The sequence below is a fragment of the Micropterus salmoides genome, unplaced genomic scaffold (assembly GCF_014851395.1).
Source record: "Micropterus salmoides isolate LMB-PRFRI ecotype aquatic unplaced genomic scaffold, ASM1485139v1 Ms_hic_scaffold_21, whole genome shotgun sequence".
Classification (NCBI taxonomy): domain Eukaryota; kingdom Metazoa; phylum Chordata; class Actinopteri; order Centrarchiformes; family Centrarchidae; genus Micropterus; species Micropterus salmoides.
Genome location: NW_024041262.1, coordinates 18,418,115 through 18,436,285, shown reverse-complemented (window position 1 = coordinate 18,436,285; position 18,171 = coordinate 18,418,115). Strand labels below are relative to the sequence as shown.

At 40.6% G+C, this 18,171-nt stretch overlaps 1 protein-coding gene across 1 annotated transcript; it reads left to right on the top strand.

Moving 5' to 3' along the window:
- Positions 1–1,709: 1,709 nt before the first annotated feature.
- On the top strand, positions 1,710–17,187 carry msh2 (mutS homolog 2 (E. coli)). Its single transcript, XM_038735259.1, has 16 exons — positions 1,710–1,941; positions 2,199–2,347; positions 3,252–3,536; positions 3,905–4,051; positions 6,286–6,435; positions 7,381–7,514; positions 8,267–8,466; positions 8,746–8,855; positions 8,977–9,100; positions 9,886–10,036; positions 10,123–10,220; positions 10,479–10,724; positions 11,301–11,505; positions 11,582–11,829; positions 12,687–12,862; positions 16,893–17,187. Exons 1-16 carry the CDS (start codon positions 1,734–1,736, stop codon positions 17,067–17,069), a joined length of 2,808 nt encoding a protein of 935 aa, XP_038591187.1. The 5' UTR covers positions 1,710–1,733; the 3' UTR covers positions 17,070–17,187.
- Positions 17,188–18,171: the final 984 nt, after the last annotated feature.

Genomic DNA, 18,171 nt, shown 5'->3' with positions numbered 1-18,171 from the left:
CAGATTTTCACAGATGGGTCAAAGGACATGCAAAAAGATACAACAGGGTCTGCAGTTGTTGTTCCTAAGTATCAGTTAGAACTTAGCAAAAGAACATCTTTTGAACGGTTTGCCATATTGATGGCGTTGGAATGGACAGAACAAATTAGTGATAAGGAAATATTAATATGTAGTGACTCTGTGTCAGCTCTTATAAGCATGAAGACATGCACAACTAGAAGTCACCTGGACTTGCTTTATGAAGTCTTATTTATGGATTCAAGAATAGCTAGGCAGGGGAAAAATGTCATATTTCTGTGGGTCCTTGCACACTCGGGAATTCAGGGAAATGAGAAAGCAGATAAGGTGGCAAAAGAAGCAGTTAAAAAAAAAGGAGATGTTGAAGTCAACATTAAATTATCAAAATCAGAGGGGAAAGGCATAGTGTGGAGGAGTGTAAATCAACAATGGCAACAGAGATAATGCTATAAAAGGGAGACATTTACATGAAATCCAAAGCAAAATAGGTATATCAAGAAGCAGGGGAGCAAAGAGGAAAGAGCAGGTGATAATAAGTAGGTTGAGAATTGGGCATAGCAATCTTAACAGCACACTTTTAATTACAGGAAAACATCCTACAGGAATGTGTGAACAATGTCCGGAGGCTGAAACAGTAGAACATATTCTTATAACATGCAGGAAATTTACTCAGGAAAGACAAGAAATGATAACAGTTAAAAATAATAGGACGGATAGATAATACAGTAAAAAGTTTATTGGAGTATGGAGAAAGTGTGGAGGGTAGGAAATGGATATTTGGTTTTCTGAGGATAGTATAGATAGAAGAAAATAAGGAAAGCAAGGTGGTCATTGCATCAGATAGCTGGGCAGCGCTCACCAGTATTAAATCTGTTAAGTCCTGTAGGCTGGATCTGGTATTTAGTCTTCATAGCTCTCTATGTAGATTATATCATAAGAGCTGGACTGTCTGCTTTGTTTTGGTTCCTGCCCATGTAGGGGTAGAAGGAAATGAAGATGCTGATATTCTGGCAAAACAAGCACTTAAATCAAAGTCAGTTGATATACAAGTTCCGCTAAGTAAATCTGAAGCTAAAACAATCATTAAAGAGAAAATGCAAAAAATATGGCAAGAATACTGGGAACTAAATGAAACTGGAAGACATCTTTACAGTATACAGAATCATGTTGGTCTGGGAAGAAAACTGGGTGGGTGCCGGAAGACAGAGACCGTCATTACCCGTCTAAGAATAGGACACACAGGGCTTAACCATTCACTTTATAAACTAGGTAAACACCCAACTGGACACTGTGTAAAATGTAATAGTATAGAGACCTTTCAACATGTGCTGGTTGAGTGTAGAGGCTATGTAGAGGCAAGGAGGAAAATAGCAGCAGTTGTAGAGAAAGCTGAGCTTAGGTTCACTGTCGAGAACCTCCTTGGGGATAAAGCATGGGGAATATCAAAGCATCTCATTAAATATCTGAAAGAAACAGGATTAATGGAAAGGATATAGGTTTTAAATTTTTATTTATTTAATTTTTTTAATTTTTATTTTGTGTTTTATTTGTTTATTTGGTTTTTATGTTAGTCTGCACATAATCTGTTTCACACTCCAGTCCGGTAGGTGGCGGTAATGCTCCTAAATGCTGGCTGCCAACCGCCAAGCAAATCAAAAGAAGAAGAAGAAGAAGTAGTTTCCTGTTTGGGTACAGTGGTGGCGGGAGATTGCAGCATGGCGGTGCAGCCGAAACAGAACCTGTCTATGGACAGTGCAGCCGAGCATGGCTTTCTAAACTTCATTTTTTCTATGCCGGAGAAACCGGACACTACTTTCAGAATATTTGACCGTAACGACTACTACACTGTTCACGGAAAAGACGCCATATTCGCAGCGAAGGAAGTTTTCAAGACGAATGGGGTCATCAAAAATCTGGGCTCGGGTAAGCTATCCTCTATATCCCGGCTATAGCTAGCTGAACCTTGCAAACTAGTGGCAGGCTGCGTTGACTGTTTAGCAAGCTAATTCAGTTGCGTGTTTGTGCATTTACTCAGAGGCCTTGCGGTAGCTGCAAGCCTTGGCTAGCTACAAATGCATCAGTTAGCTGCAGTCTTGCTAGGCACTTGCTTCAAAGGGAGCCTTTCGGGAAATGTAGGCACAGGTTGTTTCTAATATGAACGTGAACGTGTTGGTCTACAGGGAGCCGCAAGCTGGAGAGTGTGGTCCTGAGCAAGCTGAACTTTGAGGCCTTTGTGAAAGACCTGCTGCTGGTGAGGCAGTACAGAGTAGAAGTGTACAAGAACCACAGCAAGAGCAGCAAGGAACACGACTGGAAGATCGAGTACAAGGTATTGTGTTTATTGTCGAGAAGTGTCAGTGTGGTTTCTGTTTGTTTAAAGATCCATCTACCTATTAAAATGTCGATGAGCTTTGTTGCTATGTTGTTGTCTTACTTTAAGTGTACCAGCACTCCATTATGAATGTGTTGTTAGTAGATGGCCTGTACTGGATATTGATCGTCTGTGTTACATGCTTCAAACAGATAATGCATATTGCATTGATCTAGTCCATACTGTCAATACGAATACTACATAGGGCTGTGTGATATAGTTGATGTATCACAGTATGGCAATGTCATCAGATTTAGAATTGATTTTAATTATGTATGGGTCTACAAAAACAAACAAACAAGTGTCAATTTTTAAAAGACTTAAATTATTTAATCATATTAATTGGTTAATCCATCTATTCATTTTATGCCGCTTGTCTGCATCCAGGTCGCATTATTTTTATTAATTATATATCATTAGTATGTGAATCTGAATCTAAAGCTACCTTCGACTTTCCGGAGATTTATAGTGAATTCAGATTGTCGTTTTGCTGTTTGGACCTCAACTTTACTGTTCTTTATCACTCGCAATGCCCTCATTGTGTTATTTTTGTCTGCAGCTGTTTTCGATGAAAAAGCTCGGCTATTTCTATCAGCGGTTGGTGGTGACCTAAAAGACAGTGTACGATGTATTTATATTCACTAGGTTGGCAGAAACATTACTCCAAATTACATATCTGCTGGATGTGTAAAGAAATGACTGTTTGCTAGCTAGTTCACTGGATCACCTTAAACAGTGTTAAAATGTCAATGTTGTATTTAAAACAAAAATATCAGTTATCTCTGGTTTTAGCAAACCAATAAAATAAGGGGTTGTTTGAAAATCTCTTTTTGTATATGTTGTCCTTTTACTCCCCTCTCAGGCGTCTCCAGGAAACTTGACTCAGTTTGAGGAGATTCTGTTTGGTGGTGGAACCGGAGCGGAGGGTTGTGCAGGAGTTGTTGCTGTTCGGTTTTCTACAGGAGCTGACGGACAACGTGTGGTCGGGGTCGGCTATGTGGACGCAGCCCAGAGGACGATGGGAGTGTGCGAGTTTCCAGACAACGAGATTTTCTCCAATCTGGAGTCCCTGCTTGTCCAAATCAGCCCAAAAGAGTGTCTTTTAGCCCAGGGTGAAGCCAACACAGACGGCAACAAACTACGGGAGGTATGTGGTGGGAACAGTTATGATATAACAGCAAAACAGCTGTGCTACATCTGAAAGAAATTTCCTAAGTGTGCCGTGTGTGAGAAGGTGGTACAAGCTAAAGTTTGGGATTTTTGCTTGAAAAGTGACTCAAGCAATTGATCTATCCTGTTAAATTAGTTGCCATTCATTTGGTGTGGGAGACTGGGGTTCGATTCCCACTGTGACACATCCACCAACGTGTCCCTGAGCAAGACATTTAACTCCTATTGAGCTGTTTTTGCATCTGGATCTGTCAATCAAACTGGATTTCCTGCCTCATTTATTGTCTCACTGGTACCTGAAGCAACATGCTCCCCACCAATTCTATTTGTTATATGTTTGTATAGGTGGTACAGCGTGGCGGCATACTGGTCTCTGACAAGAAGAGAGCGGAGTTTAGTTGCAAGGATGTGGTGCAGGATCTCAACAGGCTGCTGAGGGTGAAAAGAGGAGAGACTGTGGCGAGCAACACACTGCCTGAGCTGGATAAACAGGTGAACAAAAGATAGAACTAAGATTGAGACACTTAAAATTGATTCACTTGAGATGAGTATGGCTACACCCACACTAATACATTTTTGTTTTAAAACACATAACCGTTGCTGTTTACACCTAGCGTTCACACTACTTCAGTGTTTTTGAACCCCTAATACGATAGTTTTGACCCCATTTTAGTTAAAGTTTCATAAAACTCTTGTGTATATGTCTATATACAGTATAGTAAAATTGGGAAGGTTGTGTCTTCAGTAGTAGTAGTGTCAGTTTGCCAAAATGTAAACGAAATACAGGTGCTGGTCATATAATTAGAATATCATCAAAAAGTTGATTTATTTCAGTAATTCCATTCAAAACATTCATTCCACACAGACTGATATATCTCAAGTGTTCATTCCTTTAAATTTTGATGATTATAACTGACAACTAATGAAAACCCCAATATCAGTATCTCAGAAAATTTGAATATTGTGAAAAGGTTCAATATTGAAGACACCTGGTGCCACACTCTAATCAGCTAATTAACTCAAAACACCTACAAAGGCCTTTAAATGGTCTCTCAGTCTAGTTCTGTAGGCTACACAATCATGGGGAAGACTGCTGACTTGACAGCTGGCCAAAAGACGACCATTGACACCTTGCACAAGGAGGGCAAGACACAAAAGGTCATTGCTAAAGAGGCTGGCTGTTCACAGAGCTCTGTGTCCAAGCACATTAATAGAGAGGCAAAAGGAAGGAAAAGATGTGGTAGAAAAAAGTGTACAAGCAATAGGGATAACCGCACCCTGGAGAGGATTGTGAAACAAAACCCATTCAAAAATGTGGGGGAGATTCACAAAGAGTGGACTGCAGCTGGAGTCGGTGCTTCAAGAACCACCACGCACAGACGTATGCAGACATGGGTTTCAGCTGTCGCATTCCTTGTGTCAAGCCACTCTTGAACAAGACACAGCGTCAGAAGCGTCTCGCCCAGGCTAAAGACAAAGGACTGGACTGCTGCTGAGTGGTCCAAAGTTATGTTCTCTGATGAAAGTAAATTTTGCATTTCCTTTGGAAATCAAGGCCCCAGAGTCTGGAGGAAGAGAGGAGAGGCACAGAATCCACGTTGCTTGAAGTCCAGTGTAAAGTTTCCACAGTCAGTGATGGTTTGGGGTGCCATGTCATCTGCTGGTGTTGGTCCACTGTGTTTTCTGAGGTCCAAGGTCAACGCAGCCGTCTACCAGGAAGTTTTAGAGCACTTCATGCTTCCTGCTGCTGACCAACTTTATGGAGATGCAGATTTCATTTTCCAACAGGACTTGGCACCTGCACACAGTGCCAAAGCTACCAGTACCTGGTTTAAGGACCATGGTATCCCTGCATTGCTTCAGTAATTCAGGCAAATGGAGACCCGACTTAGTATTGAGTGCTGTACATGTTCATACTTTTCAGTTGGCCAACATTTCTAAAAATCCTGTTTTTGTATTGGTCTTAAGTAATATTCAAATTTTTGGAGATACTGAATTTGGGATTTTCATTAGTTGTCAGTTTTAATCATCACAATTAAATGAAATAAACATTTTAAATATATCAGTCGGTGTGGAATGAATGAATGAATATATTTCCAAGTTTCACTTTTTGAATGGAATTACTGATATAAATCAACTTTTTGATGATATTCTAACTATATGACCAGCACCTGTATTGTTCCATGGACAGTGAACAGGATGGCCAGATATTTCATATCCAGATTTCTTACATATTACAAACGTCTGTGGAACATATGAAACGTTTATACAAATATCCAAAATGGAAAATTTAAGAAGATAAGAGAACACTCATGCAAGACTCTGTTTTACTTTTGTCTTTTGTGTCTTTATTTTTATTATTTGTCATTATTATATGTAACTTCAGTAGGAGGGGTGGATTGATTAGAAAAGTCTTTCGGCTTTCCTGCGCTGAACTTTACCTTACTAATGATCTTTTTCATACAACAATCGGTCAAATTCATATGTTTCCCAGCATCTGTGTTTGCTTAGTATTGGCTTGTTTGAATATTTATGGCAAAATGAAAAGCTGCTTAGTAGTCAGTTAGATCTCTTGTTAGATATAGTAAACAATACATGCAATGAAATGGTCCCAAAATGTGTATTGTTAATTACATCTTCAAATATAAAGTTAAAAGTTCAATATTTGTAAAGTTCAATATATGAAATGTTTGACTAGAGTCTCTGCGTGTATTTGTTATTCAAAGGTGGCGATGTCGTGCCTGGCTGCAGTGGTGCGTTTCCTTGAACTGCTGTCTGATGAGTCTAACTTCAACTCCTTCAGTCTGACCACTCTGGAGCTGGGTCAGTACATGAGGCTGGACAATGCTGCAGTGAGGGCTCTTAACCTCTTCCAGGTCAGTGACAGGAACCAGGTCGTAGAAGCTCACCCCCCAGTAACCATAGTGGTTTAAAAACACTAAAGCGTCCGATCACTTAAATGACAAAAGAAACATTCTCTTTCTGTGTCCAACCAATCATGCATGAAGCGTGTACAGGACCTTTGGGACCTCCCAACTTGAAACTCTATTATGGAGCTAGAGCTGTAGAGTAAAGATAGGAGAGGGGTATCAATGTTCTCATTTAACACTCAACAAGAAAGCGAATAACTTTTCAGATGTCATTCTCCTACTGCCAGCAACTGCTTAGCTTAGCATAAAGACTGGAAACGGGAAAAATGGCTGGCTTGGCTCATTCTGAAGGTAATACAAGCTGCTTACTAATGCTTCTTAAAGCGCACTAATTAACACTGTATATCTTGTTTGTTCAATACAGAAGTGTAACAATGACCGTTTTGGGTTTTATGGGGGGTTACAAAATGACCAGGTGCAGTCGACCCCCTTTCCAGTCTTTATGCTAAGCTACGGGAATCGCTTCGTATTTACGGTACAGACATGAGGGTGGTATCAATCTTCTTATCTAACTGTCAGTAGACTAGGAAAAAAGCGAGAGAATGAAACCGAGAACACTGCTTTCCAAATGTATGTTGTATCACAATACCCCGGCAGGCTAAAAAAATTCACATTATTTGTGACCTGTTTTTGTTATTTTTGTTTCTGTTAGAGCTATAATGGAATAGTTTCTGCATTATTATATATTTTGTTGCTGTGGCACATTTTGATATAGATGTCATGGGATGTTGTTTGTAGATGCGTTGTAAACTCTAATGATCAAAAGTGTATGATGTTTGTGTTTTTTGTTCCCAGGGATCAGCAGTAGTATGTGCTATAGACACCATAAGATATTTATCATCATAACATTTTACTGGCTTTGAAACGAGCTATTTTAAATTCATATTCCAGGGATCGCCTGACGACACCAGTGGAGCTCATTCATTGGCCGGTCTGTTGAACAAGTGCCGTACGCCGCAGGGTCAGCGGCTGGTCAACCAATGGATCAAACAACCACTCATGGACAAAACCAAAATAGAGGAGAGGTAATACAACTGTCGACCTCAAATACTTCTACTAGAGATGTTTCAGCTAAAATAAAGCAGGTCCAATTCTTTCTTACTGAACTCTATTCTTTGTCCAAATCAGCCTGTTGCAGCATCCTTAATGAATCACAGTGAAGCATTTAACTTCATAAGCGAGTGAACATTTGTGTGTGAATATGAAAAATAATTTGGGTTACTGAGAGACACTGGCCTAAAAAAAGAGTCCCTAAACTTGTACACTAACAAAACTGTTGTCTGTCCCCTTTACTAGCAAAGAACGGTGCACAAAAAATGCAGGTATCAGCTTCTCAATTAGAGCTGGCACTTTGGTCAATGACAAAATGACAAAACGTTGCCAGAGGTCATATTAGCTTATTACTTGATGGCAGGCCAAAAGTAATCTGTTTCAACATGTTTTCTGCAGCCGGTGTCTGAGATTTGTGAAAGATAAGTTGAAGATTTAGTAGCTACAGCTGTAATTTCAATATGTCATATACATATTTATATGATCAGCATTTAAGTAACTGTAAGTAATGGATTGAAATCTGTATCAGCAGATACCCCTTTATTAAATTTTCCCCAATTTCTACATTGTTCTTTGAAATACCTGTAGTTGAATAGAGTGTGTTTTTATTGTTTTGTTTTATTGAAGGTAGTAGGTGCTGCTATGGACAAATATGGAAAATCTACTATGGACATTAATTGCACTCAAAAGACAAATTTTGTAGATACTCTTTTTTGTGTGTGTACAGGCTGGACCTGGTGGAGAGTTTTGTGTGCGACTCTGAGCTCAGGCAGACCTGTCAGGAGGACTTGCTGCGGCGGTTTCCTGATCTTCACCGTCTGGCCAAGAAGTTCCTCCGTCACACTGCGACACTGCAAGACTGCTACCGCGTCTACCAGGCTGTGAGCCACATCCCTGCCCTCGTCACAGCCCTGGAGAAATACTCGGGTACACACAAAGCCAGTTTATTAGGTGCCAGTTTATTAGGTACAACTTTTGTAATGGTGTATAGCTCCTCCTCAAACGGCTACCACCGGCAGCCTGCACTGCAGATACTTAACCGTATTACTCCAAAGACTGGGTGTTGCCTAGAGAGGCTGGTGGTATACCTGATAAACTGGCAACTCGATTTAGATGTATTAAGAGCCTGCATACATACTGTACACTGCAGTAAGTCGCTGTACATGCACACTACCTATTTTGATTTCTTGTATGTGTGTGTTGTAGGTAGCTACGAGGTTCTGTTGGAGGCGGTGTTCCTGTCTCCTCTCAGAGACCTGCAGAATGACTTTGCGAAGTACCAGGAGATGATTGAAACCACTCTGGACATGAACCAGGTCTTTTTCTTTAGTATTTCTGTAAACATGTACAATGTAAGAATATTTTTCCGTATATTATGTTTGCACATTATCAGTTCTACATGTTGTTTACATGGATCTTTTCTTGCATGTAAACAAGATTGACCACCACGAGTTCCTGGTGAAGGCGTCTTTTGATCCAGCATTGAGTGAACTGAGAGAAAAGATGGATACGCTGGAAAATAGCATGCAGGCAGTCCTGAACAGCGCAGCCAGGGAACTAGGTAACTACACACACCATGTGAAGCAAGTCGATCATATGCTGTATAATCATTTGTTTTGAATGTGGCAGATATGCAGATCCCTCCAACCAGGGTCCAAAATCAAGACCCGCCAAGCGCTAAATGCGGTTAGATCTTCCGTTTGGCTAGTAAATCTTGGAAGCCTATTGAGAGTTGTATTCAGACTTGATTAGACATTGATCAATATATTAAAATGATTTTGCTCTGGTCTGTTCTTTAAGATCGGCAGGTTCGATATCCTGGCTCCACCAGTCCTTGGGCAAGATACTGAACACCAAATTGCTTCCAATGCTTCCCACTGAAAGACTAAGATTAAAAATCTGAATGTGTGGCAAGTCAAAATTTGGTTAAAGTCTTAATTTTAGAGTGCATACTTTAGTAATGATATGAACAAAATATTATCATTTTACCAAACATTGCCTCAAAGTCAGTATACAGCTATTTTGCCTACATTACTAATGTTTTTTACATGACGAAATTATTGTCCAACTGATGTCAGTGTTACGGGTAACTAACTTACGCTGTAGCCTACATATCATGGGCAGACGTGTTGTTGGTAGTACTGAAGAGTAAGGACCACAGCAGCATCTAACTGGCCCTTCTAGTGCACTTTCCCAGTTAATTTGTTTGGTCGCTCAATCAACAAGCAAGGCCTGCTACAGTGACCTGAGACCAGAAAAATGGCAGAAAATGTATGGCCAAGTGTAGTTTTATATTTGGGTGTTTAAATGTCAGTTTGAGCTCATCATAGTCATTTTGTGTTTCAGGTCTGGATGCTGGTAAGACGGTGAAGCTGGAGTCAAACGCCATGCTCGGCTTTTACCTGAGAGTCACCTGCAAGGAGGAGAAGAGTCTGAGGAACAACAAGAAATTCACCACCCTGGATGTTCAGAAGAACGGAGTGCGCTTCACAAACAGGTCCGTCTCACTGTGTGTCACACACACCTAATGTCAGCCTCGGATAATCTGTTTTCTCATTCATGTGCACTTTCACATGTCTACAGTAAACTGAGCTCTCTAAATGAGGAGTACACCAAGAACAGGGAGGAGTATGAGGAGGCCCAGAATGCCATCGTGAAAGAGATCATCAACATTGCTTCAGGTGAGGCATCTCATCACATGTTGCTTACTTTCTCATCAGCATGACGCTGGTTTGACAGAGAAGAAAAACTATGATCTCTCTTATGTGACATTAAGTAGTTGATTTAATTCACAAGCTCTGTAAACTCTACAGTGCATTGAACTTTTAAATGACTTGAAGAATAGTCATTTGATAATGACTGGTATTTGTGCCTGCACATGCTGCAGTTTCCTGTCTCAGTGATGATTAATTTCAAGTGTTGAACTCTTTATTCACCAGGTTACGTGGATCCCCTCCAGACGCTGAGCGACGTGATAGCACAGCTGGACGGTGTGGCGAGTTTTGCCGTGGCGTCAGTCTCTGCTCCCGTGCCGTATGTTCGGCCCCGTCTGTTGGCGGACGGCTGCAGGCGTATGGAGCTGCAGCAGGCCAGACATCCCTGCATGGAGACGGACGCAGATACCGCCTTCATACCCAACAACATCACCTTCGTCCAGGGAGAGAAGAGCTTCTATATTATAACAGGTGTGAAGCGATTACGCAGTTCTGCAGTGAAATATCCACAGTTTCAGTGCAGTTAGTATGATAAAAATGTCAAAGCTAAAAGGAGCGTGACTATGGATATATATTTTTCTTTTAAAATGTTTTTAAATGTTAAAGAATGATATTACATATTGGGTTTTGGCCATTATTCCTGTTGGTAATAATATCAATTTCTACCTCAAAGCACCACAAAGTGCCAAAATTCTTGTTGGTGAAAATTGACTTTCAATCGCAGTAGTCGGGTTTAAATTAGCAAATGTTGTAATTCTTCACGGTTCCACAGATGCAGTGGTGAACTGGAAACGCATACAGGAATGCGCAAAAGAGACTTTATAATATTATTTTTGAGTTTCTTTTTAAAACATGAAAGGGGAACACATGAAATTATACCAAAAACTATAAAAGATGAATAAACAGAGATGATCTTTTAAGGCAACTTGAAGGGAAAACCCAGCTTTAAGCATTTACTGTAATATGTGGGTAAATTTTGGACCTCACCATCACACATGGTACACTTTCTACAACTCTCCTGTTTTTTTTTGTTTTTTTTGTCTGCAGGACCAAATATGGGCGGCAAGTCAACATTTATCCGGCAGGTAGGTGTGATTGCGCTGATGGCTCAGATCGGCTGCTTTGTGCCATGCGAGAAGGCGGAGCTTAGCGTGATCGACAGCATCCTGGCCAGGGTGGGAGCGGGAGACAGCCAGGTGAAAGGAGTATCTACCTTCATGTCAGAGATGCTGGAGACGGCTGCCGTTCTGCGGTAAGAAGTCGACACACAGGCTCGTTTACAGCTTCACTAAACAGATTTTTCTCATCATCCGTGCTTGCCCCTCCAGCTCGGCCACGGGAAACTCCCTCATCATAATCGACGAGCTTGGCAGAGGCACGTCCACATACGATGGCTTCGGTCTGGCCTGGGCCATCAGCGAGCACATTGCCTCCAACATCGGCTGCTTCTGTCTGTTTGCCACTCACTTCCATGAGCTGACGGCGCTGGCAGCACAGCAGCCCTCTGTCCACAACCTGCACGTCACAGCCCTGACCTCCCACAACACACTCACCATGCTGTACAGAGTCAAACCAGGTCAGCAGACAATACATGTGGTTAATGCAGTTTTGTTCTCTCATGTCTAAAATATCTGTGAAATATGAAGCTATAGTCTGCTGACAGTTATCTTAGACTAGAAAGACTAGAAAGACTAGAAAATGGGGGGGGGGGCAGCTTGCCAGGCTCTGTCAAAATCAGCCTACCAGCACCTCTAAATCTCACTTATTAACAGTTTGTTTGTTTAATCCGTACAAAAAAATGTATAAACAAAAAGTTGTGGTTTTACAGGGGGTTATTAGGGTCCAGGCTTTACTGTGAAGTTGCCAGGCCAACTAGTAGTCAATCACATAACCCCTGTAAAGCCATAAATTGTTGTCTTTACATTTTAAGTTAGTGTTTTTTTGTTGTACGGATCAAGGTGTTTTTACACTACGACACATTCGTACACTGAAGGCAGAGGCTAAGGTCACACCGATGGAACAGCCATTGGGAGCAATTTGGGGTTCAGTATCTTGTCCAACAATACTTCAGCATGCAGTCCGGGGGAGCCAGGATCAAAACACTGACCTGATAAGTGGATGACCGCTCTACCTCGAGCAACAGACGCTATGTCATAAATAGATAGAATATTCTACTTAAGTAAAAGTACAGTTACTTTAAAGATGTCTAACTATTTCTTCAAGGATGACCTCTCTGAACAATTAATTGATAAAATTATGATGTATTTCTTTTGTCGACTGATGCAAAACTAGAATCAGGAAACTAAGCAGAAAAGGCTGTGGACCTTGAGTTGATTTTCAAGTTAAGTCAAGTTTCAGCAATAGTTGGACGTGAACTCTTGTATGAATTAATGTGATTCAGTCAGTGCCATAAAGTCTCCAAACTGTGTTCAGGTGTGTGTGACCAGAGTTTTGGGATCCACGTTGCCGAGTTGGCTTGCTTCCCACCATCTGTGGTTGCCATGGCGAAGGAGAAGGCGGAGGAGCTGGAGGAGTTCCAGGAACCTGGAGGGGAGAAGTCAGAGCAGGAGGAGGAACCTGAGGCCAAGAGACGGCGGACAGACAAACAAGTAGGGTGCAATTTTCCAGTATCCTGCTGTCATCACAACCTAGTTATATTGATCACGCATAATGACCTCCTATGTTGTCTGCATAGGTGACGAGTGGGTCGAGCATTTATAAGCAGTGTATAAACATTTTAATAAATTATTTATAACACCAATGTAGTTAAAGCAGATTAATAATTCAACAGCTATAACTCCTGCTGTGGGCACTTGATTGTGGGCATTAGAAGATTGTGTATAAACAGGTAATAAATGACAGTATAGTAAAATTGGGAAGGTTGTGGCTCGGGGTAGAGCGGTCGTCCACTAACTGGAAGGTTGGTGGTTCGATCCCCGGCTCCGCCAGTCCCCATGTCAGAAGTGTCCTTGGGCAAGACCCTGAACTTCAAATTGCTCCCGGTGGCTGTGCCATTGGTGTGTGAATGTGAATGAATGTGTTCCCAAAGGATGAATGTGAGTCTAGTCTAAAGCGCTTTGAGTGGTCACAAAGACTAGAAAGGCGCTACACAAATACAGACCATGTACCATTTAAAACACCGTTGTAATATTACTTCAGATTCAGTGTCACAATAGAGCTGGGCAGTAAAACAATTACCTCAATATAATTTTCCTCAATAACATAACAAATAAAACAAGAATTTCCCCATGCACAGCAACGACAGATTTAATTCGTTTTCATAATTGTTTTGAATGTTACCTACCTCAGATTTGTTAAGTGATCGACTGTTTAGCATTACGTGTCATGTTCTGACCATAAAGGATAGTTAAAAACTACGATTAACCATCTGGTTTCTTCAACTTTCACTCAAGAGCAAAAATCAGCCTTTAAACTTTTAATATGTGATAATTATCAATATCAAATGATTGAAAAAAATACTCGTTATAACTCCAGAGCTTGCCCTATAATCGTGTTTAAGTCTTCAGTAGTAGTAGTAGTGTCAGTTTGCCAAAATGTAAACGAAATACAGGTGCTGGACATATAATTAGAATATCATCAAAAAGTTGATTTATTTCAGTAATTCCATTCAAAAAGTGAAACTTGTATAATGTCTACATTCATTCCACACAGACTGATATTTCTCAAGTGTTCATTCCTTTTAATTTTGATGATTATAACTGACAACTAATGAAAACCCCAAAATCACTATCTCAGAAAATTTGAATATTGTGAAAAGGTTCAATATTGAAGACACCTGGTGCCACACTCTAATCAGCTAATTACCTCAGAAACACCGGCAAAGGCCTTTAAATGGTCTCTCAGTCTAGTTCTGTAGGCTACACAATCATGGGGAAGACTGCTGACTTGACAGCTGTCCAAAAGACGACCATTGACACCTTGCACAAGGAGGGCAAGACACAAAAGGTCATTGCTAAAGAGGCTGGCTGTTCACAGAGCTCTGTGTCCAAGCACATTAATAGAGAGGCAAAAGGAAGGAAAAGATGTGGTAGGAAAAAAGTGTACAAGCAATAGGGATAACCGCACCCTGGAGAGGATTGAGAAACAAAACCCATTCAAAAATGTGGGGGAGATTCACAAAGAGTGGACTGCAGCTGGAGTCGGTGCTTCAAGAACCACCACGCACAGACGTATGCAAGACATGGGTTTCAGCTGTCGCATTCCTTGTGTCAAGCCACTCTTGAACAAGACAGCGTCAGAAGCGTCTCGCCCGGGTTAAAGACAAAAAGGACTGGACTGCTGCTGAGTGGTCCAAAGTTATGTTCTCTGATGAAAGTAAACTTTGTATTTCCTTTGGAAATCAAGGCCCCAGAGTCTGGAGGAAGAGAGGAGAGGCACAGAATCCACGTTGCTTGAAGTCCAGTGTAAAGATTCCACAGTCAGTGATGGTTTGGGGTGCCATGTCATCTGCTGGTGTTGGTCCACTGTGTTTTCTGAGGTCCAAGGTCAACGCAGCCGTCTACCAGGAAGTTTTAGAGCACTTCATGCTTCCTGCTGCTGACCAACTTTATGCAGATGCCGATTTCATTTTCCAACAGGACTTGGCACCTGCACACAGTGCGAAAGCTACCAGTACCTGGTTTAAGGACCATGGTATCCCTGTTCTTAATTGGCCAGCAAACTCGCCTGACCTTAACCCTATAGAAAATCTATGTGGTATTGTGAAGAGGAAGATGCGTTACGCCAGACCCAACAATGCAGAAGAGCAACCTGGGCTCTCATAACACCTGAGCAATGCCACAGACTGATCGACTCCATGCCACGCCGCATTGCTGCAGTAATTCAGGCAAAAGGAGCCCCAACTAAGTATTGAGTGCTGTACATGCTCATACTTTTCATGTTCATACTTTTCAGTTGGCCAACATTTCTAAAAATCCTGTTTTTGTATTGGTCTTAAGTAATATTCAAATTTTTAGAGATACTGAATTTGGGATTTTCATTAGTTGTCAGTTTTAATCATCACAATTAAATGAAAAACATTTGAAATATCAGTCTGTGTGTAATGAATGTATATATTATACAAGTTTCACTTTTTGAATGGAATTTCTGAAATAAATGAACTTTTTGATGATATTCTATGACTAGCACCTGTATTGGCTAAAGGTTGTAGCCTATATTTTACTGACTCCATGGCAAAATATACTTCCATACAGCACGATTATCCCTCATGTCAAAGACAAATAACTTTTTTCATGTTGCACTATCAGTATTTTGACAGAGTAGCTGTGAGGCGCACATTATCAAGATTTAATGTTTAAAACGTATAAAGCAATCATGAAGAATCCTGATAATGGGTTAACATGCCATTGATGGTTAATTGTGTTGCTCAGACAATTTGATTTTGATTATAACCTATGATTAATTTCCAGTATGCTCTTTCACCTGTTGTACAGCTGCCTTGGCTGTTTTTAATGCTTCTGACAAAAGGGCTAACTGCAATTAATTGTTTTTAAGGAGGAGCAAAGATGAGATAAGAAACTGTATTTATCCCGAACAGAGACGGTGAAGAAAATATTCAGTGCACTGGCAAGTGTGGAGATCAGTGCATCAGTTAAACAGTATGTTGAGTATGAGTATTTCAGTGCTTTGCTAAAGTAAAAGTTGTAATACAACGTGAAAATATTCCATCACAAGTCCTCAAATTTGACTTAAAGCCTCACTTATCAGTACTTTTTAATTAACAATGGATCAAATGGTCAAGAGTGTTTTGGTGTCTTTCGGCTAATTGTTTTGGTTCAACTGCCAACAACTTAACTGCTAAAATCCACTGACTCTGGCTAGGGCGCGTTATGGCTGCGCCGCGGTTGACTGAGCTAATCGCGACTACTATAGTCAATGCTTCCGAGTCCACCAAATGCTGCTCTCTGCTCCACAGAGAATAGGTAGCAGGTCTACTTTTGCTGCTAGCCGCATCAAGCAGCACAGAGCAGATCGAACCAGGCAGGAAATCAGACACAGAACAGCATAGAGAATCTGATCAATTTTCAAAATAAAACACCCTGTGACGACTCCCGATTGTAAAACAACAATAAACACTTAAAACGGACACATAAGGAAATCATCTAACTACGTAGCCTACTTAATCATAGTAGAAGCACAAAATGCAGACACTGATTACCAAATCATTAAAATCTAAACATGTCAGCAAAATCAGGCAGGTAAAACACTGATTCTGAAATGCTTCCTGTGGGAAATGCAGCCTGAAGTTGACGGAACGAAACGGGGTCACAGATGTGAAGAAGGAAGTAGAAGCACAAAAATGACTAATCAATAACGTGGGGCAGGCTGCACGCTCCGCTGCTGAAACGCTTCTGAGACGCAGCCATTGGACATTGATGCTGGGCTATGGACGCATCAAAACCGTGGCGCAGCTGGAGTCGGTAGATTCCCGGCGTTACTGTTTTCAATCCATTGACTAGTCAAGTATCTCAAAATTATCATCTAACTTAAGTTGAAGGATTACATGTTTCTTTAATTAGCTCATTCATTTGTTTTAATTTTTTTTCCTTTTAGAAATACAAATCTTGAACTGTTTGTTTCTGATCTGCTTCTAAAACTGATGTTCTGCTTGTCCTTCAGGTGGGGGAGAACCTGATCAAGGACTTCCTGGAGAAGGCTAAGTCACTTTCTGTTGCCACCATGAGTGAGGAAGAGGTGAAGGCGGAGCTCCGGAGAATGAAGCAGGAGCTTATTGTCAAAAATAACACATACATCACGGAGATCCTTGCACGCTGTGTTCCTGCAAAAACAGCTTGATTTTTAGACTTGCATTTGTGTGCTCATGACAGGCAAAGTTCATATACTGTAGGTAACCACACTAAAGCTCTTATATTGTATAGTTTTTTTTTTTCCCAATAAAAAAATATTCCTGGAAGTGTTGTTTGTTTTTGACAGTTATTGTAGCTTCTTTGCATGTAATTAATACACAAACATTATCCTAACTTTTGTTTTCCTTAGCGATTTTCCTTTAAATGTGTGCAGGCCAACATGTTCTGCCAATGTAAAAGTAATAGCATGATACCTTAAAATGCATTTGGTCCAACTGACCATTCACCAAACTTTATTCTATGGTGTAGGTTAAACTCTGGATTTTACACTAACATTTCTTTATGTTGTACCAAGCACAACACTGAAATAACTGGGAAACCTTTTGAACTGCAATGTAGCCACATTAATCCAAATCAGATGTCTGCAATGTAGGCAGCTAAAATAATTTTGCCAGCTTCAATAACTGATTTGTCAGAAGCAACTTTCATATGATACCGTTTACTGAAAATCTGAGCAGAACAATTAGTGCATGGTTAAAGAAAATGAATCACCAACCATCTGGATATTTAACTGCCTGTTTTTGGAAGCAAAAAGACATACTATATTAAAAATTAGATGCAAGTCTACTGAAAGTAAGAAGTTTGGTTAAATGCAACCGTAAACTCTTGAAGATCCAAAGATTTGCATTTTCTTTGTCCTTATAGCACAACCTGTTTCATGTTATGAAGTTAAGATCAATGGGTTTCCAACATATTGTGACTGAAAAGCTGTTTCAACACAAAAACAGTTATGACGTTTTAAATCACAATAGGTTCACCACTTCTCCAAGCAACATCCCTCAGTTTGGCAAAGGCCACATGAATACAAATTCTGTAAAACCAGCGTCACCCAAAAGAGCAACTGTTACAAATGCCCATTTTGTCTGAATGAGTTTCACTGTCAAATAAGTTGCTCTTACTAATGCATGTGTAAATTTTAATCATTCTTTGCAGGTTTCTTAGCTCATTAGGACCTGCATTGATAGAATATCAGAGCAGCTGCAACTTCCCCCTAGGTAATCCTGTAGGATGTGAATTTAAAGACAGACACC